Source organism: Hyperolius riggenbachi, chromosome 12 (genome assembly GCF_040937935.1).
Source record: "Hyperolius riggenbachi isolate aHypRig1 chromosome 12, aHypRig1.pri, whole genome shotgun sequence".
NCBI lineage: Eukaryota > Metazoa > Chordata > Amphibia > Anura > Hyperoliidae > Hyperolius > Hyperolius riggenbachi.
The window spans coordinates 236,080,927-236,105,649 of record NC_090657.1 but is presented as its reverse complement, the minus strand read 5'-3'; the positions used below and the strand labels follow the sequence as shown (position 1 = coordinate 236,105,649).

The 24,723-nt window shown below is 47.3% G+C and overlaps 1 protein-coding gene across 6 annotated transcripts in view; it reads left to right on the top strand.

Moving 5' to 3' along the window:
• Positions 1-24,723, top strand: part of COX10 (cytochrome c oxidase assembly factor heme A:farnesyltransferase COX10) — a 1,230,266-nt gene that overhangs the window by 1,140,707 nt on the left and 64,836 nt on the right. For all 6 annotated transcript variants that reach the window (XM_068263380.1, XM_068263379.1, XM_068263381.1 and 3 more), the window contains one exon: positions 8,818-8,888. In XM_068263380.1, the coding sequence (XP_068119481.1) occupies positions 8,818-8,888 (71 nt within the window). The remainder of the gene's footprint in view (positions 1-8,817; positions 8,889-24,723) is intronic.

Sequence of the window (24,723 nt, the reverse complement as noted above, 5' to 3'; positions counted from 1 at the left end):
TTATTCCCACAGAATCATCAAATTTCCAATTTTTTTGGACCATACGTATTGACAGGTGGTTTGTAAGTCGGAGAATAATATATATTGATGGCCTGGCGTTGCCCGGGTATGTATTTGGCTGGTGTTGGCTCCGCCCACCTTTTCTAACCCTAACACACAATTACTCCGTGACCAAGTTTTGCGGTCTTTGGCACCAATTATTTGCATTGAAATGAATCAAATCCGATTGGCTGATTGTGGCTCCACCTCCCTTTTCTGAATTTGAACCCCAGTCACCCAATGACCAACTGTACCAGGTTTGAGGCTTCTGCCATTAACAGTGCAAGAATGGCAGCAATTTAAATATTCCCCTTGAAAATCAATAGGTGAATTTTGATTGGCTTCTGTAGGCTCCACCTACTTTTCTGAATATTAATCCCAGTCACCCTGTGACCAACTGTGCAAAGTTTAAGAACCCTGCTATTAACAGTGTAAGAATGGCTGCAGTTTACAGTTTTCCAGTGAGTTCACTTTTTGTGTATATGTGTATATATATATATATATATATATATATATATATATATATATATATATATATGTATATATATATATATATATATATATATATATGTATATATATGTATATATATGTATATATATATATATATATATATATATTGACGTATATACCTGCTGTGTAGGTAGAGACCCACTTATTCTAGTTATTTTGCTAGATTGGCCACATTGCTGAACGCTGAGGTTATGGATGAGACCCTGCTGGTTGTTTAGCTGGATTCTGATTGGCCATATTGCTGAGGTTATGGATGAGACCATGCTGGTTATTTAGCTGGATTCTGATTGGCCACATTGCTGAACGCTGTGGTTATGGATGAGACCCTGCTGGTTGTTTAGCTGGATTCTGATTGGCCATATTGCTGAGGTTATGGATGAGACCATGCTGGTTATTTAGCTGGATTCTGATTGGCCATATTGCTGAGGTTATGGATGAGACCCTGCTGGTTATTTAGCTGGATTCTGATTGGCCATATTGCTGAGGTTATGGATGAGACCATGCTGGTTATTTAGCTGGATTCTGATTGGCCATATTGCTGAGGTTATGGATGAGACCCTGCTGGTTATTTAGCTGGATTCTGATTGGCCATATTGCTGAGGTTATGGATGAGACCATGCTGGTTATTTAGCTGGATTCTGATTGGCCACATTGCTGTGGTTATGGATGAGACCATGCTGGTTATTTAGCTGGATTCTGATTGGCCATATTGCTGAGGTTATGGATGAGACCCTGCTGGTTATTTAGCTGGATTCTGATTGGTCACATTGCTGTGGTTATGGATGAGACCATGCTGGTTATTTAGCTGGATTCTGATTGGCCATATTGCTGAGGTTATGGATGAGACCCTGCTGGTTATTTAGCTGGATTCTGATTGGCCATATTGCTGAGGTTATGGATGAGACCATGCTGGTAATTTAGCTGGATTCTGATTGGCCATATTGCTGAGGGTATGGATGAGACCATGCTGGTTATTTAGCTGGATTCTGATTGGCCATATTGCTGTGGTTATGGATGAGACCATGCTGGTTATTTAGCTGGATTCTGATTGGCCATATTGCTGAGGTTATGGATGAGACCCTGCTGGTTATTTAGCTGGATTCTGATTGGCCATATTGCTGAGGTTATGGATGAGACCATGCTGGTTATTTAGCTGGATTCTGATTGGCCATATTGCTGAGGTTATGGATGAGAACCTGCTGGTTATTTAGCTGGATTCTGATTGGCCATATTGCTGAGGGTATGGATGAGACCATGCTGGTTATTTAGCTGGATTCTGATTGGCCACATTGCTGTGGTTATGGATGAGACCATGCTGGTTATTTAGCTGGATTCTGATTGGCCACATTGCTGTGGTTATGGATGAGACCATGCTGGTTATTTAGCTGGATTCTGATTGGCCATATTGCTGAGGTTATGGATGAGACCATGCTGGTTGTTTAGCTGGATTCTGATTGGCCACATTGCTGAACGCTGTGGTTATGGATGAGACCATGCTGGTTATTTAGCTGGATATAGATTGGCCATATTGCTGAGGTTATGGATGAGACCATGCTGGTTATTTAGCTGGATTCTGATTGGCCACATTGCTGAACGCTGTGGTTATGGATGAGACCATGCTGGTTATTTAGCTGGATTCTGATTGGCCATATTGCTGAGGTTATGGATGAGACCATGCTGGTTATTTAGCTGGATTCTGATTGGCCATATTGCTGAGGTTATGGATGAGACCATGCTGGTTATTTAGCTGGATTCTGATTGGCCACATTGCTGAGGTTATGGATGAGATCTTGCTGGTTATTTAGCTGGATTCTGATTGGCCACATTGCTGAGGTTATGGATGAGACCATGCTGGTTATTTAGCTGGATTCTGATTGGCCATATTGCTGAGGTTATGGATGAGACCATGCTGGTTATTTAGCTGGATTCTGATTGGCCATATTGCTGAGGTTATGGATGAGATCTTGCTGGTTATTTAGCTGGATTCTGATTGGCCATATTGCTGAGGTTATGGATGAGACCCTGCTGGTTATTTAGCTGGATTCTGATTGGCCACATTGCTGAACGCTGTGGTTATGGATGAGACCCTGCTGGTTATTTAGCTGGATTCTGATTGGCCATATTGCTGAGGTTATGGATGAGGCCCTGCTGGTTATTTAGCTGGATTCTGATTGGCCATATTGCTGAGGTTATGGATGAGACCATGCTGGTTATTTAGCTGGATTCTGATTGGCCATATTGCTGATGTTATGGATGAGACCCTGCTGGTTATTTAGCTGGATTCTGATTGGCCATATTGCTGAGGTTATGGATGAGACCCTGCTGGTTATTTAGCTGGATTCTGATTAGCCATATTGCTGAGGTTATGGATGAGGCCCTGCTGGTTATTTAGCTGGATTCTGATTGGCCATATTGCTGAGGTTATGGATGAGGCCCTGCTGGTTATTTAGCTGGATTCTGATTGGCCATATTGCTGAGGTTATGGATGAGGCCCTGCTGGTTATTTAGCTGGATTCTGATTGGCCACATTGCTGAACGCTGTGGTTATGGATGAGACGATGCTGGTTATTTAGCTGGATTCTGATTGGCCATATTGCTGAGGTTATGGATGAGACGATGCTGGTTATTTAGCTGGATTCTGATTGGCCATATTGCTGAGGTTATGGATGAGACCCTGCTGGTTATTTAGCTGGATTCTGATTGGCCATATTGCTGAGGTTATGGATAAGACCATGCTGGTTATTTAGCTGGATTCTGATTGGCCATATTGCTGAGGTTATGGATGAGACCCTGCTGGTTATTTAGCTGGATTCTGATTGGCCACATTGCTGAGGTTATGGATGAGATCTTGCTGGTTATTTAGCTGGATTCTGATTGGCCATATTGCTGAGGTTATGGATGAGACCATGCTGGTTATTTAGCTGGATTCTGATTGGCCATATTGCTGAGGTTATGGATGAGACCATGCTGGTTATTTAGCTGGATTCTGATTGGCCATATTGCTGAGGTTATGGATGAGACCATGCTGGTTATTTAGCTGGATTCTGATTGGCCACATTGCTGAACGCTGTGGTTATGGATGAGACCCTGCTGGTTATTTAGCTGGATTCTGATTGGCCACATTGCTGTGGTTATGGATGAGACCCTGCTGGTTATTTAGCTGGATTCTGATTGGCCACATTGCTGAGGTTATGGATGAGATCCTGCTGGTTATTTAGCTGGATTCTGATTGGCCATATTGCTGAGGTTATGGATGAGACCATGCTGGTTATTTAGCTGGATTCTGATTGGCCACATTGCTGAACGCTGTGGTTATGGATTTGACCCTGCTGGTTATTTAGCTGGATTCTGATTGGCCACATTGCTGTGGTTATGGATGAGACCCTGCTGGTTATTTAGCTGGATTCTGATTGGCCACATTGCTGAGGTTATGGATGAGATCATGCTGGTTATTTAGCTGGATTCTGATTGGCCATATTGCTGAGGATATGGATGAGACCCTGCTGGTTATTTAGCTGGATTCTGATTGGCCACATTGCTGAGGTTATGGATGAGATCTTGCTGGTTATTTAGCTGGATTCTGATTGGCCACATTGCTGAGGTTATGGATGAGATCCTGCACAGACCATCAAACAGACACCTGCAAGTGTCACCTATAAAGAGAAGACTCCACAAAGACGCCATTGTGTGCCGCCATCATTGACATGAAACACTGTTTATTACATGTCAGCATCCCCGGCCTGTGATGTGGTGACACCGCTTGTCGTGTAATTAGTGCTTTTCTCTTCATCTCTTTCATGTCACTCTGCTATTTCAGCAAAACATAGTCTAATTTGCAGGGCTGGTAATTATGGCACACGTGGCCCCTCTGTGTGATATCACTCATCATTATCAGGAGTGCCTCGCCACGGCTCATGTTTGCTGTATAACTGCTGATTAAGCCTCGCACAAACGCCTGACTAAAGTTGGATAAGGCAGACAATAACTAACGGCCTCAGCTGATAATCAGGCGTGTGTACGGCACCCGATCACCCCTGACGTTCCATCCACCGAACAGATCTCCTCAACCCCAGCAAGACCAATCCCCCCACCAATCCCATTGTTCATGCCGCTCCACCGTCCACTACGTGATGTCATGCATGGCCACTCATGCCTCGGTCTTCCCCCCCCCCCCCCCGAATAGCAACACAGTGCGTCATCAGCTACACAGCTAACACGTGTGTGCAGCCCGGCCTGCGATAACGCCTAAGGGGATCAGCTCCTACTCCCCGATGGGCAACATCAGTTGGGCTTGGGCATGTGTACGCACCCTTGCAGGGTGGTTTATCCAACAGTCCCCAATTCACCAGTCATCAAATCTCTCTCCTGCTAGAAGGACAAGATGGCTGCTGGAAGTAGCACATGGCCACTAAGAGGACAAGGTGGGGCCTAGAAGAACAAGATGGCTGCTGGAAGTAGAATGTGGCTACAAAGAGGACAAGGTGGTCCCTAGAAGAACATCATAGCTGCTGGAAGTAGCATGTGGCTACAAGAGGACAAGATAGCTGCTGGGAGTAGCATGTGGCCACAAAGAGGACAAGATAGCTGCTGGAAGTAGCATGTGGCTACAAAGAGGACAAGGTGGTCCCTAGAAGAAAAAGATGGCAGCCAGACGGAGAAGCAGCAGGTGCATCTGCATGGACAGCAACATACTTTTGCTCTCTACAAGAATGACATGCTTCTCGTTCCGTCTGTTTGCTTTTCAGTGTTTGTACAGGGATCTTCATGGCCATATTTAGAAAGAATTGACCTCGCAACACAAAAGTGTAATAAATTGTCACTTGCTCCATTGACCACTCCAGCGGCATTGTTCCCTCACACGAAATGTCAGAGAACCGGTTCTGTCAGCGTGCCGACGTAGGTGAGCCACTGGGGAATGTGGTGACAGATTGGTACATTGTCCTGCAGTTCAAGGTGCCCAGTCTCTACTGGGAGCACCATCTTCAGTGTTGTGCAGTGTAGGAGATGATCTGTCTGCACAGGAAGTGAGGTATTACTTACATCCTGTCCTGGCACCACAAGAGAGAAAATGTCTCCAGCCAACAAGGCAAGATTTATACTAAACCAAGTATATTGGAGTCCCCCTCCCATTGATTGTGCCACCACCTCTTCCATGTGTAACATCAATGTATGCAGCCCCTCCCTTTCCTGCACAGCCCCTCCCTTTCCTGCACAGCTTCCTTGGACATAAGCCTCCCTTTATATATGCTGCTCCCCATTTGCAGCCTCTTCTTTCATATGTAGCAACCGCTCTTTCATGTCCAGGTGCCCGGGACTTGGAGACCTTTCCAGAGATCCAACCCTGCCAGCCAAGACACAGACGGCAAATAAAAACTGACAGCTTGTACTCAAAACTTTACTATTCAAAGGAAACCTCTGTCTGACTCCCAGCAGGTCTGCAGAGACCTCTGCCTGTAGTTATAATTTTATATTGCAGAGATACGTCACTTCCGGTGCCAGACTATCCGGTTCCGGAACATCCCCTGACAGCCAATCGGGACTAAGCACTGGAAGGTTTATAGTAAGCCTTGATCTCATCTCTGCCACATTCTACATGCCTGAATGTTACTGGTGTACAGTGTTGTGTAGGAAAGGTGGCCAACTTGCTTTCTGCAAACTCTGAAATTGATATTCCTTGCATAGATTAAGATTCATTAGTAACATTTGACAGTTACTTTGAGATACTAAAAGGTTATCCCTGACTCTAAGCTTCTCTGAGGAAAAGAGTGCTTGTACTGGAGGGTCACAACAAGGTCAAATAGTGTGTCAGCACTGCTGTTGTCATAACTAGTCACTATAGAAGTCAACCTCAAAATAGCTATTTTTATTGTTTAAATCAACTTGAAATGTACATTCACTAGACATGTGTGGAATTGTCTTTGTGATGGGAACTTACCCATAGCTCTTATTGGCAGAAGTGTTACTCAGCTCAGCTGCACTATAGAGCGCACAGAGAAGTGCTGTCTTCACATTCACTGAATGCAGAAGGGAGGTGAACTTCATGCTTTGAGGGGAGGGTGGATTTACTGTAAACAGGATGTGGCTGTATCTGCTAATCAGCCAGTTGTTTCTGCAGCAGTGATGAGCCAGCATTTTATTTTTCTAACTGCTGCCTCACTGGAACATTGTACTGCAGTGAAAGGTAGTTTGCATTACATTTATTGCATTACATAAGAGTTCATAGTATGGCACAGGTTTCATATAAGAGTAACATGTAGCTCCATAAGCAGAATTCAAAGGTCTCCTAACTTGCGTTTCATGCCCTTAAGCCGCTTCTTCAGAGGCATGCGATTAGAAACCTAGAAATCTCATCCATGCGAGGTGCAGCTGCCCCAGACTAAGGAGAGATGCTCAGAATTCAGGACTGCCCATCTAGCGTCACTGATTTCTGGGGCAAGTTTCACCTGGAGTTGGTTTGCATGTTTATATTTGTATGCCTCTGAAGAAGTGGCTTCTGGCTGTGAAACGCATTGGACAACCACTCAATTCTGCTTATGGAGCTACATGTTATATGAAACCAGAAGAGACTTGTGTGATACTATGAACAGTATGTGATGCAATAAATGTGATGCTATTTTGAACCCTAAGATCTACACTTTGCTCCATATATGTGGGGGGGAGGAGCTTACTTATTATTTTTAGGCTTTAGATTTTATATTAGCCGCTTTTCTGTATTCTGCCAGTACACTGGCTGCCCTGGCTCAATGGTGGTGCTGCGGCCGGTACACTGGCTGCCCTGGCTCATCGGTGGTGGTGCTGCGGCCGGTACACTGGCTGCCCTGACTCATCGGTGGTGCTGCTGCGGCCGGTACACTGGCTGCCCTAACTCATCGGTGGTGGTGCTGCGGCCGGTACACTGGCTGCCCTGGCTCATCGGTGGTGGTGCTGCGGCCGGTACACTGGCTGCCCTGGCTCATCGGTTGTGGTGCTGCGGCCGGTACACAGGCTGCCCTAACTCATCGGTGGTGGTGTTGCGGCCGGTACACTGGCTGCCCTGACTCATCGGTGGTGGTGCTGCGGCCGGTACACTGGCTGCCCTGACTCATCGGTGGTGGTGCTGTGACCGGTACACTGGCTGCCCTGACTCATCGGTGGTGGTGCTGCGGCCGGTACACTGGCTGCCCTGACTCATCGGTGGTGGTGCTGCGGCCGGTACACTGGCTGCCCTGACTCATCGGTTGTGGTGCTGCGGCCGGTACACTGGCTGCCTTGACTCATCGGTGGTGGTGCTGCGGCCGGTACACGGGCTGCTCTATACCTGTAAGCGGCTGCAGAGATGATCTAGGTTGTGGTTAGTAGTGACAGGTACACTTTGTGGAGGATTTGAGTCCTCTCGGCCCTCCCTGCGGTGGCGATGGCTCTCCTGTCAGCACCCCTATTATCCAGCCTCTTGTGTGACTGCATGTTCTCCCTGTTGATCCCCCTGATCTCCGTCATGTCGGATTATATCGCCTCATTAGGACGCAGCGCAGCATGGCGAGCTGGCGGTACAGACCTGATGACAGAGACCCATTCCTCCTCTAATTTGTGTTTTTCTTTCAGCTGAATGGATGAACGTTCTGCAATTGTGTGTCATTGTTCTCTGCTCACACCTGTGACATTCCCTGTGCAAATATTTTCACAGTCACAACCGGCCCAGGGAGAACGCTGTGTACCGCTATGATGTCATACATCCCAGTACGGCCTGCAGGGGTATACAATGTACAGATGTATAGCATGACTCTGCTGGAAGCCTTAGTGTTTCATAACAGCACAGGTGCCATTCCTTACCTTAGACAGCTTCTCTTCTAATTCTGCAGCTTTGATTGACTACTGAATAGTGACGGTGCAGCTGAACTTGCTGACTCCCATGTGATCTCTCACATCCCCTCCCTTCTGATGACTCATGCTGTCTAAGTGGAGAGAAGGCAGGATGCATTGTCAGAGGGGAGGGAGGAGTGAGGGACGGAGGTGTGGTTAATGAGACTGAATAACCAGCTGGATAAGAAACTGCATATGTCTGTGCTCCTATCCTTTCCTGTCACAGCGGTTTCACTGCAGGGTGCCCCCTAAACATTCTCAGCAAATACTTTTATTTCTGTCCCTTCAGGAGCCCAGTGTCTGATGACCTCATAAACTTTGTGGCAATGACTGTTGCATTGTGGGAATATTATCCCCCCTCCGCCCAAATGTAGTGTTGTTTTTTTACTTCCTTCTATTTTTTGATTATTATTGTTTTTGTCTTGCAGTACTTCGAGGTGCCCTTCGACTCAAACATGAACAGAACTAAGAGCCGCCCCCTGGTGCGAGGACAGATCAGGTGAGATATCGTCCTGAGAGAGCGCCCCCAGCTGGGGGGGGGTGATGGTGAACATTGACATGAAATCTGCAGAGGGGATGGTTGGTGAAATAAATCCTCCTTGTAACATTTTGCTGAATATCCCACAACTGTATGTCCTGCCGTTCCACAAAGCCTGTAGAGAATTAAGCCATTCAGAGAATTAAAATATAAGAATAGGCTTTGATTGCTATTAGTTTCCACACAGTAGTACATGCAGGGCTATGGCTCCACTCTCCGACCACTAGACTGGCTCCACACAGATTATATTGACCACATCCCCAGTTTTAGCTGTTACTGTGTATATGGTGATAGTAAACTAACTGCATGTACAGTATAAGCCAGTGATGGCTGACCTTGGCACTCCAGCTGTGGTGGAACTACAAGTCCCATGAGGCATTGCAATACTCTGACAGCTCTAAGCATAACTCTGGGAGGCAGAGGCATGATGGGATTTGTAGTTTTGTCACAGCTGGAGTGCCAAGGTTAGTCATCACTGGTATAAGCTGTTACTCTGTGCTGATAGTAAACTAGTTGCCATGTGTGGTGATCTCTGCTTCCTCCAGTATGTATAGTATAAGCTGTTACTCTGTGCCTGTACTGCTAGTAAACTAGCTGCAGTGTGTGCTGATCTCTGCTACCTCCAGTATGTACAGTATAAGCTGTTACTCTGTGCCTGTACTGCTAGTAAACTAGCTGCAGCATATGCTGATCTCTGCTACCTCCAGTATGTACAGTATAAGCTGTTACTACATGCCTGTGCTGATAGTAAACTAGTTGCCATGTGCGGTGATCTCTGCTTCCTCCAGTATGTACAGTATAAGCTGTTACTCTGTGCCTGTACTGCTAGTAAACTAGCTGCAGTGTGTGCTGATCTCTGCTACCTCCAGTATGTACAGTATAAGCTGTTACTACGTGCCTGTGCTGATAGTAAACTAGTTGCCATGTGCAGTGATCTCTGCTTCCTCCAGTATGTACAGTATAAGCTGTTACTCTGTGCCTGTACTGATAGTAAACTAGCTGCAGTGTGTGCTGATCTCTGCTACCTCCAGTATGTACAGTATAAGCTGTTACTATGTGCCTGTGCTGATAGTAAACTAACTGCCATGTGTGCTGATATCTGCTTCCTCCAGTATGTACAGTATAAGCTCTTACTCTGTGCCTGTACTGATAGTAAACTAGCTGCAATGTGTGCTGATCTCTGCTGCCTCCAGTATGTACAGTATAAGCTGTTACTCTGTGCCTGTACTAATCGTAAACTAGCTGCAGTGTGTGCTGATCTCTGCTACCTCCAGTATGTACAGTATAAGCTCTTACTCTGTGCCTGTACTAATAGTAAACTAGCTGCAGTGTGTGCTGATCCTCTACCGCCAGTATGTACAGTATAAGCTGTTACTCTGTGCCTGTACTGATAGTAAACTAGCTGCAGTGTGTGCTGATCTCTCCTGCCTCCAGTGTGTACAGTATTAGCTGTTACTTTGTGCCTGTACTAATCGTAAACTAGCTGCAGTGTGTGCTGATCTCCGCTACCTCCAGTATGTACAGTATAAGCTGTTACTCTGTGCCTGTACTGATAGTAAACTAGCTGCAGTGTGTGCTGATCTTCTACCGCCAGTATGTACAGTATAAGCTGTTACTCTGTGCCTGTACTGATAGTAAACTAGCTGCAGTGTGTGGTTATTGCTTTCAATCTCTTCCCTCTTTTTTAGTCCCTTTTAAAGTGTCTCTCTGTTCTCCATATCCTACCTGTGCATGGTACAATGTGCTGTGAATAGTGGTAATCCTTAAAGGCCACATCCAAGCTACAAAAAAAAAAAATGAAATCCACTTACCCGGGGCTTCCTCCAGCCCCTAGCAGCTGATCTCTCCCACGCCGCAGCTCCACTCTTTGCCGCTGGCTCTCGGCACTTTGCCAGGCCGTCTTCTACTGCGCCTGTGTGAGTACCGCTGTCAATCAAATTCACGTCCGGAGTGTACTGCGCAGGCGCAGTAGGGGACAACCTCGCGAGGTCGTCCTCAGCACCGGGAGACAGCGGCTGAGAGTGGAGCTGCGGCGTGGGAGAGATCAGCTGCTAGGGGCTGGAGGAAGACCCGTGTTGGTGGATTTCATTTTTTTATAGCTCGTACCTTCCCTTTAAAGTACACCCAAGATGAAAATAAACGAATGAAATAAACAATTATATAAATCTATCCTCCTTCTCCTAAAAATGACTTTTTCAAGATATTCCAGTTTTATTTTATATTTAAATCTACTTTTTAAGATTTTACTGTTTTATTGTTTTTGCTCAATGGCACATTCATTGAAGTATGCCAGAGCTAAAATCTATGAACTATTGACCCTATTTATCTCTTTCCTGCTCTCAGAAGCCATTTTCTGCTAGGAAAGTGTTTTATAGTTGGAATCTCTTATCAGTGAGGGTTACACTGTAGTCACTTCCTGTCTGAGTCAGGACGGAGTCAGCCACTTACATACCTGATATTTAACTCTTCCAGGCAGAGAAAGAAAAAAAAGGAACACAGCATAGTTATTAGTGTGCTAGGCACTGTACATACACATGTCTATCTCATCATGTCACATGTCACTTCGGGTATCCTTTATGAAATGGCTCCTCCCTCTTCTCCTCCCTCTTCTTGCACCTGTCTGACACTGCAAATGTTTGGCATGTATAGAGGGCTTCAGGAGGCGTTTTGTAAAGCTTGCACCGGGGCCCATAGCCCTGTACCTACACCACTAAGAGGCTTAGGAGGCAGTCATTTATGGGCAGGCTATTCCAATGCATCCTTACTATCTCTGTATATTAAACCACAAAGTTATACTGTGTAATGTTTGCACAGGCGTCCATTCATCATAGGCTGCGCGATTAAGAAAAAAGTGGGGACAATACAGCATTTGGTATTTGACTTTTTTTTTTTTTAGCTAATTCAGCACAGGTGCGGTAGAAGTGCGGTAATTTACTGAAATACTGTGCTTCAATTCACAAAAACCTGTTGGGTAACAGCAGAGCAGTGTGGCGCTGTCTCTGTTACATGCTGTTCCGTGCAGTTAGGGCATTACAATAGTAAGAGGCATCCCGACATCCCAGACAGGTTTGTTACGCTGCCTCTGCTCGCTCTGAATCTGTCTATCAGTCCTTTCTTAATATTTTATTTAAAACGGAACTGAAAAATAAAAAAACAAAGTGTTTCCCTTACCTGGGGCTTCTGCCAGCCCCGTGCAGCCTTCCTGACCCGCGCCGCTCCTCCACGCTCCTCCGTTCTCCCTCCACCAGATAGTTTCGTTACCGCTGGCTTGTAAGTCGACGGCAACTGCGCCTCCGCAGCCCTGGCCATGCGTATCTTTCTTCGCATTCTCGGCCGCAGTTTTGTCCTGCGCTAAAAGCAAGAAGGCTGCAAGAGGCTAGCAGAAGCCCCATGTAGGTGAAACACTTTGTTTATTCTTCAGTTCCGCTTTAATTGCCACAGCTTAGAACTACAAGAAACTTTAAACATGCCCTGCTTAGGAGATTTCCTCACTAGTTCCTCCATATCTTCAAACAGAAACCTAAGGGGTTTACCTGCCTAAGGGCTGCAGGGGAAGCCTCTTTTGTTCCAATCTCTCTGCTCGCTGCCTGGGGAATAGAAAAGCTGGACCTCCGGAGAAGCACTTGTAGGAGGAAAACAGGGACACTGAGAGCCCAATATAGTGTAGTATGCAGCATAACCAGGTTATGGAGAAAGACAAAATGTGTGCTGTTATACTCACAAGTGTGGGTTACCTCAAAGGCAACCACTGTGTATAGGTGGGTGGGGAGCATTAGGACCTGACCCCACTCAGGTTAAGAAGTTGCTCTCTGTAGATAGGAGACAAGCGGTAACACCCCTCCACCGAGGGTGGACTCGAATGTAGCAAGGATGGAAGAGAGGCGCCAAGAACAGGATAAAACCGTTTAAAAGAGGGGGAGTGGTGGACTTGCCTCCCCAGTAAGTAGACACTGAATTGGTTGATTTATTAGTCCGCAATGAAATGTATTTATACAGTCCACAATGCAACGCATTTCGCAGGAACAAACCTGCTTCATCAGGCAATAACAAGAGCAAAAACTAGTACTGGTCAGTGCAGCTGCCACGCGCCTCTGTGTGTATGACACCAGTGCAGAGGCGTGGTACGTGGTATGTAACCTTCAAGTCTGGAACGCCTTAAGTAACCTTCAAGAGTAGTCTGCTGTCTCTTATCTGTGCTGACATTGGTTAGTAGATTTACCAAATTGTGACCATTCCATCCAATTAGAGTTTAGCATGTTGATCCCTGGATTCCCATTCCCATTCCCCCCCCCCCCCCCCCCCACTCCCCTTCTTCCATCTTGACTCTTGCTTCCCCTCTCTCCTGTGACGTCTGGCATGTAATAGTGAATAAAATTGCTTATTTTTTTATTTTTAAGAGTTTTCATTCAGTGTTTGGCCATTGTCATAACATCTTTCCTCACCCTGATTTACTGTCTAAAAATGTATCACAGATGCAGCATCTTTAGCCCTGGCAGGTGCATCACCGCGGAATGTTGGTTTACTGAGCGTTCTAACGCCAGTAGAAAAGATCTCTGGTCTCCCAGAATGCCCTTGGAGGGTGAATTCTGCATAACTAAGCAGCCTAGGCTAATGGTGTGTACACACTTGAAAGATATCAGACCAATTTTACCCCCTTCCATGTAGTATGAGAGCCATACCTACACAGTCTATTCTATTGAGCTGAACTCCCCATCAGATAAAAATCTGTGCAAGATGCTGCACACAGATGCTGTACAGACACAAAAGATCAGTATCTGCAAAAGATCCATTCCTCCAGAATGCATTCATAGTCTATGAGATCTGCAGATCATCATACACACCTTGTTTAACAGACATTCATCTGCAGATCAGATCCACCAGGATGGATTTTCAGGTCTGCAGATGATTGTCTGATCTGCAGATGAATGCCAGTTAAACAAGGTGTGTATGAGGATCTGCACATATCATAGACTATGAATGCAATTTGCAGGAACAGATCTTTTGCAGATACTGGTCTGTTGAATGTGTACAGCATCTTTGTGTGCAGCATCTTGCAAAGATTTCTGTCTGATGGGGAGTTCAGCTCCATAGAATAGACTGTGTAGGTGTGGCTCTCATACTACATAGAAGGGGGTAAGATTTCTGTCTGATGGGGAGCGCAGCTCCATAGAATAGACTGTGTAGGTGTGGCTCTCATACTACATGGAAGGGGGTAAGATTTCTGTCTGACGGGGAGTGCAGCTCCATAGAATAGACTGTGTAGGTGTGGCTCTCATATTACATGGAAGGGGGTAAGATTTCTGTCTGATGGGGAGTGCAGCTCCATAGAATAGACTGTGTAGGTGTGGCTCTCATACTACATGGAAGGGGGTAAGATTTCTGTCTGATGGGGAGTGCAGCTCCATAGAATAGACTGTGTAGGTGTGGCTCTCATACTACATGGAAGGGGGTAAGATTTCTGTCTGATGGGGAGTGCAGCTCCATAGAATAGACTGTGTAGGTGTGGCTCTCATACTACATGAAGGGGGTAAGATTTCTGTCTGATGGGGAGTGCAGCTCCATAGAATAGACTGTGTAGGTGTGGCTCTCATACTACATGGAAGGGGGTAAGATCTCTGTCTGATGGGGAGATCAGCTCCATAGAATAGACTGTGTAGGTGTGGCTCTCATACTACATGGAAGGGGGTAAAATTAGTCGGATATCTTTCATTTATCTTTCAAGTGTGTACACACCATAAGCAGCACTGGGAGGGCGGCGTTACATAACAATATAAAGCATTATATGGATATGTGAAGTGTTTCTGCTGCTGAAATAATTATTATAAAAGTGGGTATACTGAATAATGTGCTGCATTGTACTACATGTCACCACAGGGCCTCTTTGTTTTACCCGCTGCTCATTGCGGTGTATCAGTGACTGAGCGCCGTGTGTTTTGTGTTGTAGCAGCGGTGTATGATCCTGTACAGCACCTGGCTCTGGATACTGGCATGAACAATGACACATTAATATCAGGGAATCAGAGGGGTGAGTGAAGCGATTATCTCCATCCATCTTCTCGCCGCCGTGCAGCGGATCGCTTGTAAGGAGCGCGCTTGCTTTGGCCTTCCCCGCGGCTGTTTGTTCCCGTTGGTTGGGCTTCCCCCGCTTCTGGAGGAGGAGGAAATGGGTGAATATTCCTGACACCCTCAGGCGACATTCTGCGGACACGCTGAACGCTCCAGCTGCGCCGCCACCACTTCTCCTCCTGTTAATTACAAACACTCAGCAGCGGCGTGTTTATTAGAAATCTCATCATGTCGCTGGTGTCACCTCACAGCTTGTAATGTGAATTTGTGCTGCGCTATGTCTCTGCTTGCTGAATGTCAGCTCAGAACACCTGTCCCTGTCCCCCTCCAGATGTGCAGATTTACTGCTGAGATGACAGCTCCATGTCTGCCGTATCTGCTGATCACTGCGGTGCTGTCCTGATCCTGATTATTGAGCTGCTTCTTCCTGTCTGCGTCACACGTCAGGACGCTCAGACCTGCTGGGGAATAAGACGTTACACTCTGACATTATTTCACCTTTTGTGAAATTCTTGCCACATTTGTGAAAATACTTCCCTGTAACATACTGTATAAGAGATATTACTGATGTAGAGTTCTGCTTTAATACACACCTGACGTGAGAGGGCAGCTGACAGATTTATTTCCTTGTAAACAATAAGCCCAATCTACACGATACGATTCTTTGTACGGTTCGATTACGATTCTATTTACGATCCGATTAAATCCGACATGTCCGATCAGGATTCGATTTAGTTTGCCATTGTTTTGCAATGGCAAATCGAATTGAATCAAATCCCGATCGGACATGTCGGATTTAATTGGATTGTAAATAGAATCGTAATCGAATCGTACAAAGAATCGTATCGTGTAGATTGGGCTATACACATATTTGGATTCACAAAGCTTTTTCACCTGTTTGCCTGTTTTCACCTCATCTATGTAGAGCAAAAATATAATACTGAACTGAAGTTAATCAGAAACAGCTTACTTTGAGTGATTACTTTGCTTGTAAATGTGCTGAAAGGTTATGTTTATCAATTAGGTGATATATTAGTCATTTATAAGAAGTTTTGTGACTAGAGCCCATTGTCTGGCTGTCCTGCTGATCCTTTGCCTCTTATTACTTTTAGCCTTAGCCCCAGGACAAGCATGCAGCAGATCAGGTGCTCTGACTGAAGTCAGACTGGATTAGCTGCATGCTTGTTTCAGGTGCGCGATTCAGACACTACTGCAGCCAAATTGATCAGCAGGACTGCCAGGCAACTGGTATTGTTTAACAGCCTCCATATCCCTCTCACTTCAGGTATGCTTTTAAACTGTATCTGTTACATAAATAAAATACTGCTTTTCATTTACCAGGCTGGCATCCAATAATATTTTGATATCTGACTTGGTTTTCTTTATATTCTGACATTTTGCCACTCTTAGTGCTGTTTGAGGGCAATTTCCCCACCCCCTCTTCCTGTGTGACAACAGTTCTGCCTTTGCACCTTTGGAAAAATCAGGTCAGAGGAAGGCACCGTCAGATGTTTCCTCAACGACAGGAATATCAGCAGTCAGTTGGGAGGGGGAGAGAGGAGAATGCACTCCTGTACAGGCATTTTCTAACATCCGAGGAGATCACGCAGATTTGTGGCATGAACATAGACTCTAGTTTCATGATCTGTTTTATTGAGGATTGAACAGCGTGCAGCTAGGAATCTGTAAAGTTGCCACACAGAGTGGACTTGTTACAATAGTAAAGATACCATCAATTCTATCAAATAATAATGAACAATCAACACAACATAAACCTCACCGGCGGACACATGGGGTAAATATAAAGCAGTATTAATGAGCAGGGTGTGGGGTCCGCCTGTGGAACATTACCGGTATGTATAGGTGAAATGCTGCATGTGTCAGGAGGAGGGACTGAGACCTCAGGCATGGGGGGGGGGGGGCTGTCATTCAAGGAAGCCCTCCAAGAAGGTATAGAAAGGTTAAGTGTTGTGATGTCACTATCTGGTAGTTTTGGAGGGACAGTCCCTCCTTGGGAACTGAATCCCTCCGTCCCTCTTTCTCCCTCAGTTGTCCCTCTTTCTGGTCTCATGTACAGATCTATGTAAATATATATTGTTCTACTGAAAAATGTGTAATTGGCTCCAAACTTTATTCCCATCCTACTTCATTTTCAAGTGTTGATTTGAAGAAAAACTAGTGATAATGGAAAGGACCAGTGTGGTTTGAATGATAAAATGACATCTTTTGCATATGAATTTGGTGTAGCGGGGTGTGTCTTAACCCCTTCTTGACCGCCTAACGCTGATAGGCCACAAAGATGTGAAATCTTGCGCTGCGGCGGGGATGGTTGGATGGTGGTGGTCACACTCTAGCTGCTCCTACAGACCCAGCTGGCGGGAGGCTTAGGCAAAAAAAACAAAAATGGAAGAGGAGGAGCGCTCCGTAGAGTAACAATTAAAAAGATTCACTTACTAGATGAGCTTAAAAAAAGCATGTAGCTGGGCATATAGCCCTTCAATCCTTCCCGGGTGGGTGCAGCCTCAAACTACCGCGGCCATCGGAGTTGAGCGGATCAGGTGGAAATGGACCCTGGGTTCCCCACAAAAAGTGTGCTGGTGATGTAATAATGTGTTTCGTCAGATCTGTTGTTACTGTACAGAGCTCCTCCTCTTCCTTTCTTTCTTTTTTTTTTTTTTTTAAACATTGATAGGCGTCAGGAAGGTGGCTCCCCCAGGACCACCTAACGCCGATCGGTGTCAAGTCCTGGGGGAGGAGATTAATGCTACTTGCCCAAGACTTCCTCCAGCCCCATAAGCACCGCTGAGCCCCTCACCGTCCTAGCGAGTGCCTCCGTTCTCCGGCGATCGTTCCGGTAATCTTGCTCAGTCGCTTCGGTCGGGGTCTTCTGCGTATGCTGATTGGCACGGCTGAGCCAGTTACCAGGGCTGATTGCGGCTGAAAGGAAGCCTCGGGTAAGTATAACATTTTTCTTGACGTCTCAGGTTTTTGCTTTTGTTCTTGTTGATAAAAATGATTTGACTTCTGCAATCGGGAAGGACAGCAGAGAAAGAAAACCGCCCTGACCATCGACTGCAAGAGACGCCCGTCACCCCGCATCACAGCTAGTCACGAAAATATCATCATCTAAACATTGTGGGCTTTTTGAAGGTTTTTAAACATAGTAAAGTGAACATAATCAGAAGACAGGGATTTTCCGGGAGATTTTCTCAGGGTTTTCTTGCAACAGATGGGTGCTTTGGGTGGGAAGAATGAATCTGATTATTTTATTACATCGGGTATATCATGACGGAACCTAGCTTTGGTGAGCACATCTCAGACAGAGTTTATATACTTAGAGTAGCTGCAGAAGTCTCCCTGTTATCACTTGGCGGTTGGGCAGCCATATTGGAAAAGGGTCATGAAGGGTCGGTTCCCCTGTGTGTCTGCACTGGGCTTCTGCACCCCAAGCATTGTTATTGTTCAGGCTATCTTCTCTAATGGCTAATCAATCTGTCATCTAGCTTGTGGACAGCTAGTTTAGGTTTCCTGCTGGGGAGCCCACAAGGTGTGAACGAGGGCCATGTCATCATTACTCATCCAGAGCAGGAGCATGGCGCTCCAGTCCCCGCAGCTGTTTCCCCACGTGCCTCGTGGGTGTTTTATCTAACAAGAACTGAAGGCTCCGGCACAGAACTGGCATTTCAGTTTTATAGAGAGAGTTCTCACTGTCTGTGTGACTTTCAGAGGGAATATACCTCGCCTCCTGGCTAAGCTATAGGGACTGTCTGTGCACAATGGAGTTGTAATGTCTTCCTGTACCTTCCCTTTCTGGTCTGGTTACAGCAGGGTGTTTGGAATCATAGGAAAGAATAAACACTGCATCCTTTCTCCAGGTGTTATTTATTTTTGTAAAGCTAAACAATAAAGGTCCCATCCACAGTATAACAGGTTTGTGCCGTGCTACCATCCACAGCATGCATGCTTCACTTGTGGTTATTGCCTCGGACATGCCATGCTTAGATTCCTGGCTGTCACGTGTGCATACATTTAAAGTGCTCCACTGGCCCAAAGGAAACTGTCCCAAAGGAAAAAAACATATCATCAGTGGAACACAGACCTGCTACAAGCACCTTCATATCCCAGAGAGTGAGAACCGTGAAGAGGAACAGTCACCCAGGCACCACCAAAGGATAAGTCCTGAAGAGCCAGTTTGGTGGTTGCAGAGCTCACCTGTCCGCTGGCGTCCTCCTCCTGAGACTTCTCTCCTTCGTCGCCGGACACCTGTACCCCATAACACGGCACATGCGTGACCTTGCACATGCCCTCAGGTCACGGGGTACAGGTGCCCGGTGGTGATAGAGAGTAGACACTGGGGGAGTGGAGAGGTGAGCTTCACCACGGGCCCGGGTGGTTTTATTACACCTGGAAGGAGAGCCCGGCTAAGCACAGTGGGCTCAGTGGTGGAGAGGGCACAGTGGTCTCAGTGGTGGCACAGGCAAGGAGGGTCTTGGCCATGGTGAGGCACAGTGGTCTCGGCGGTGGTGAGCTACGGTGTTCTCCGCGCTGGTGAGGCACGATGGTGAGGGCACAGTGGTCTCTGGTGGTGAAGGCACGGTAGTTTCAGTGGTGGGGCACAGTGCTCTTAGTGGTGGCAAAGAGGTCTTGGCAGTGGTGAGACACCGTGGTCTTGGCAGTGGTGAGACACAGTGGTCTTGGCAATGGTGAGACACAGTGGTCTTGGCAGTGGTGAGACACGGTGGTCTCGGTGGTGGTGAGGGAACAGTGGTCTCAGTGGTGGCGAGGGCACGGTCCCAGTGGTGGTGAAGGCACAGTGGTCCCAGTGTTGGTGAGAGCACAGTGGTCTCGGTAAAGGCACGGTGGTTTCAGTGGTGGTGAGGGCACAGTGGTCTCGGTGGTGGTGAGGGCACAGTGGTCTCTGTAAGGGCACAGTGGTTTCAGTGGTGGGGCACAGTGGTCTCCTGTGATGGTGAGGGCACTGTGGTCTCTGTGGTGAGAGCACAGTGGTCTTCTGTGGTGGTGTTGAACATTGTGGTCTCGGTGGTGGTAGAAGCTCTCTGAGCAGTGACAGAGGCTCCAGGTACATTGCTCTCTCAGTGCTCCTCAGACTGCCTGGCCTGATGGAGGATTTGAGGTTATTGTGGAAATCCTCCCACCCTTCGGGATTTGGAGGTAAATAGAATTGTGAGGGATAGAGACGCTGGCTCTGTGTGTTCTGCATCTACGAGTGTCGGCAGACTCATTCCTGAATTCCCATTGTGTGCTCAGAAGCTGAATCGGGTCAAAGGTGTTTAAACTGTAATTTAGCCTCCGGTCACTTCTGCTGACTGAAAATCAGAAAATAACAGGAGTTTGGCTTTTCCTGCAAAAATCTCTATTTGTGTCGGGTCACCTTTCCCTGACTGTAGATTGTAGTGGGGAAGGAGGGGGGTGGTAATATATAGGAAAGCCTCTTCTACTTCTGCTTGTGACATGCTGTGTAGCTTGTCCCATCATAAGTCCCCTGCTTCTAAATGTCACGGCTCTGTCTGTCCGCTCCAGGCAGAAAGCAGGGGGAGCGTGGTTGTGTCTGCTTGTGGAGTAGTGTTATTGTGAGGGGGGCTGCCTATCGGAAAGGTGTGTGGGGGGGGGGAGGGAGGGGGGAAGGAGGGGTGCTTGTGGAATAGTGAGTGCTATGGGGGGGGGGGGGGGGTGCCATGCCTTCAGGATAGATATGTGGACGGGGCTGCTTGTGGAGTAGTGTTATTGGGGCGGGGGGCTGCCTATTGGTGCTGTGTGTGTGTGGGGGGGTGCTCGTGGATTAGGGTTGTGCGGGGTGCCATGCCTTTAGGGATAGATATGTGGAGGGGGCTGCTGGAGGAGTAGGTTTATTGGGGGAGTGGCCTATATGATAGGTGTGTGTGTGGGTAGGGGGGGGGGGTGTTTGTAAAGTAGTGTGATGGGGGGGAGGGCGTCTGTAGGATAGGTATGTTGGCAGCTACTTGCAAATAAATGTTATTGGGGTCTGGCCATAGGTGGACATGACCTGTGACAGAGCATGCTGGGAGTAGTTGTTGCTCCTCTAGTTATGAAGAAGGTTTTCCTTGTCCGGTGGGGGTATTCCATGGTGGATGAGGGCTGTTTATGCAGATTGCGGGACGGCGGCAGGTAATAAATCTGAAATGCTCGCCCAGATGGATGGGCACAATAGGAAAGTCATGGTGAATTTTGGTTAAAAAGCTTTTCCATCTGCTTTCAAAGCGGAGTGGGCAGAGAGACCCCCAGCTTGTCCTCTGTTGTGGGGGGGAGGGGAAGGTGGTTGGCCTCACATGCCGACACTACAGAACCAGCTTCTGAAGAGGACCTGTAGCTTTTCAAGAGACCAGCGTCTGTGGCTAGCCTATAATGTTATGGGATTTATGTACCAAGGAACCCTGAGTAAAGGAATTTATGCGGTGACTGAGATCAGCTGATGTAGGAAATGTTTGCAGTGATTGGATCCGACATGCGAAGCGCTCCACCATGTGCCTAGTTTGTGCAAAAGTCAGATCAATATGGGTGCTGCACTGCCAGGAGGCAGCATAAAATCGTGAGGTTTAGTTAACCGGTGCTTTGTAGTGCGGTTTTGTTGATCTGTGCTCTGTAGTGGGGTAGTGTTGATCTGTGCTCTGTAGTGGGGTAGTGTTGATCTGTGCTCTGTAGTGGGGTTGTGTTGATCGGTGCTCTGTAGTGGGGTTGTGTTGATCTGTGCTCTGTAGTGAGGTTGTGTTGATCGGTGCTCTGTAGTGGGGTTGTGTTGATCTGTGCTCTGTAGTGGGGTAGTGTTGATCTGTGCTCTGTAGTGGGGTTGTGTTGATCGGTGCTCTGTAGTGGGGTTGTGTTGATCTGTGCTCTGTAGTGCGGTTGTGTTGATCGATCCTTTGTAGTGGGGTTTTGTTGATCTGTGCTCTGTAGGGGGGTTGTGTTGATCTCTGCTCTGTAGTGGGGTTGTGTTGATCTGTGCTCTGTAGTGGGGTTGTGTTGATCTGTGCTCTGTAGTGGGGTTGTGTTGATCAGTGCTCTGTAGTGGGGTTGTGTTGATCAGTGCTCTGTAGTGGGGTTGTGTTGATCTGTGCTCTGTAGTGGGGTTGTGTTGATCTGTGCTCTGTAGTGCGGTTGTGTTGATCGGTGCTCTGTAGTGGGGTTGTGTTGATCTGTGCTCTGTAGTGGGGTTGTGTAGATCGGTGCTCTGTAGTGGGGTTGTGTTGATCTGTGCTCTGTAGTGGGGTTGTGTTGATCTGTGCTCTGTAGTGGGGTTGTGTTGATCTGTGCTCTGTAGTGGGGTAGTGTTGATCGGTGCTCTGTAGTGGGGTTGTGTTGATCTGTGCCCTGTAGTGCGGTTGTGTTGATCTGTGCTCTGTAGTGGGGTTGTGTTGATCTGTGCTCTGTAGTGGGGTTGTGTTGATCGGTGCTCTGTAGTGGGGTTGTGTTGATCGGTTTCTGTGTAGTGCGGTTGTGTTGATCTCTGCTCTGTAGTGGGGTTGTGTTGATCTGTGCTCTGTAGTGGGGTTGTGTTGATCTCTGCTCTGTAGTGGGGTTGTGTTGATCTGTGCTCTGTAGTGGGGTTGTGTTGATCTGTGCTCTGTAGTGGGGATTTGTTGATCTGTGCTCTGTAGTGGAGTTGTGTTGATCTGTGCTCTGTAGTGGGGTTGTGTTGATCTGTGCTCTGTAGTGGGGTTGTGTTGAATGGTGCTCTGTAGTGGGGTTGTGTTGATCTGTGCTCTGTAGTGGGGTTGTGTTGATCTGTGCTCTGTAGTGGGGTTGTGTTGATCGGTGCTCTGTAGTGGGGTTGTGTTGATCGGTGCTCTGTAGTGCGGTTGTGTTGATCGGTGCTCTGTAGTGTGGTTGTGTTGATCTGTGCTCTGTAGTGGGGTTGTGTTGATCGGTGCTCTGTAGTGGGGTTGTGTTGATCGGTGCTCTGTAGTGCGGTTGTGTTGATCGGTGCTCTGTAGTGCGGTTGTGTTGATCTGTGCTCTGTAGTGTGGTTGTGTTGATCTGTGCTCTGTAGTGGGGTTTTGTTCGGTGCTCTGTAGTGCGGTTGTGTTGATCGGTGCTCTGTAGTGCAGTTGTGTTGATCAGTGCTCTGTAGTGGGGTTGTGTTGATCTCTGCTCTGTAGTGGGGTTGTGTTGATCTGTGCTCTGTAGTGGGGATTTGTTGATCTGTGCTCTGTAGTGGAGTTGTGTTGATCTGTGCTCTGTAGTGGGGTTGTGTTGATCTGTGCTCTGTAGTGGGGTTGTGTTGATCTGTGCTCTGTAGTGGGGTTGTGTTGAATGGTGCTCTGTAGTGGGGTTGTGTTGATCTGTGCTCTGTAGTGGGGTTGTGTTGATCTGTGCTCTGTAGTGGGGTTGTGTTGATCTGTGCTCTGTAGTGGGGTTGTGTTGATCGGTGCTCTGTAGTGGGGTTGTGTTGATCTGTGCTCTGTAGTGGGGTTGTGTTGATCGGTGCTCTGTAGTGCGGTTGTGTTGATCGGTGCTCTGTAGTGGAGTTGTGTTGATCGGTGCTCTGTAGTGGGGTTGTGTTGATCGGTGCTCTGTAGTGGGGTTGTGTTGATCGGTGCTCTGTAGTGCGGTTGTGTTGATCGGTGCTCTGTAGTGCGGTTGTGTTGATCTGTGCTCTGTAGTGCGGTTGTGTTGATCTGTGCTCTGTAGTGGGGTTGTGTTGATCTGTGCTCTGTAGTGCTGTTGTGTTGATCGGTGCTCTGTAGTGGGGTTGTGTTGATCGGTGCTCTGTAGTGCGGTTGTGTTGATCGGTGCTCTGTAGTGCGGTTGTGTTGATCGGTGCTCTGTAGTGGGGTTGTGTTGATCGGTGCTCTGTAGTGCGGTTGTGTTGATCGGTGCTCTGTAGTGTGGTTGTGTTGATCTGTGCTCTGTAGTGTGGTTGTGTTGTTCTGCTCTCTGTAGTGCGGTTTGTTGATCTGTGCTCTGTAGTGCGGTTGTGTTGATCGGTGCTCTGTAGTGGAGTTGTGTTGATCTGTGCTCTGTAGTGGGGTTGTGTTGTTCTGCTCTCTGTAGTGCGGTTGTGTTGATCGGTGCTCTGTAGTGCGGTTGTGTTGATCGGTGCTCTGTAGTGGAGTTGTGTTGATCTGTGCTCTGTAGTGTGGTTGTGTTGATCTTTGCTCTGTAGTGCGGTTTGTTGATCTCTGCTCTGTAGTGGGGTTGTGTTGATCTGTGCTCTGTAGTGGGGTTGTGTTGATCTGTGCTCTGTAGTGGGGTTGTGTTGATCAGTGCTCTGTAGTGGGGTTGTGTTGATCGGTGCTCTGTAGTGGGGTTGTGTTGTTCTGCTCTCTGTAGTGCGGTTTGTTGATCTGTGCTCTGTAGTGGGGTTGTGTTGATCTGTGCTCTGTAGTGGGGTTGTGTTGATCGGTGCTCTGTAGTGGGGTTTTGTTGATCTGTGCTCTGTAGTGCGGTTTGTTGATCGGTGCTCTGTAGTGAGGTTTTGTTGGTCTCTGCTCTGTAGTGGGGTTGTGTTGATCTGTGCTCTGTAGTGGGGATTTGTTGATCTGTGCTCTGTAGTGGAGTTGTGTTGATCTGTGCTCTGTAGTGGGGATTTGTTGATCTGTGCTCTGTAGTGGGGCTGTGTTGATCTGTGCTCTGTAGTGCGGTTGTGTTGATCGGTGCTCTGTAGTGGGGTTGTGTTGATCGGTGCTCTGTAGTGGGGTTGTGTTGATCTGTGCTCTGTAGTGGGGTTGTGTTGATCGGTGCTCTGTAGTGG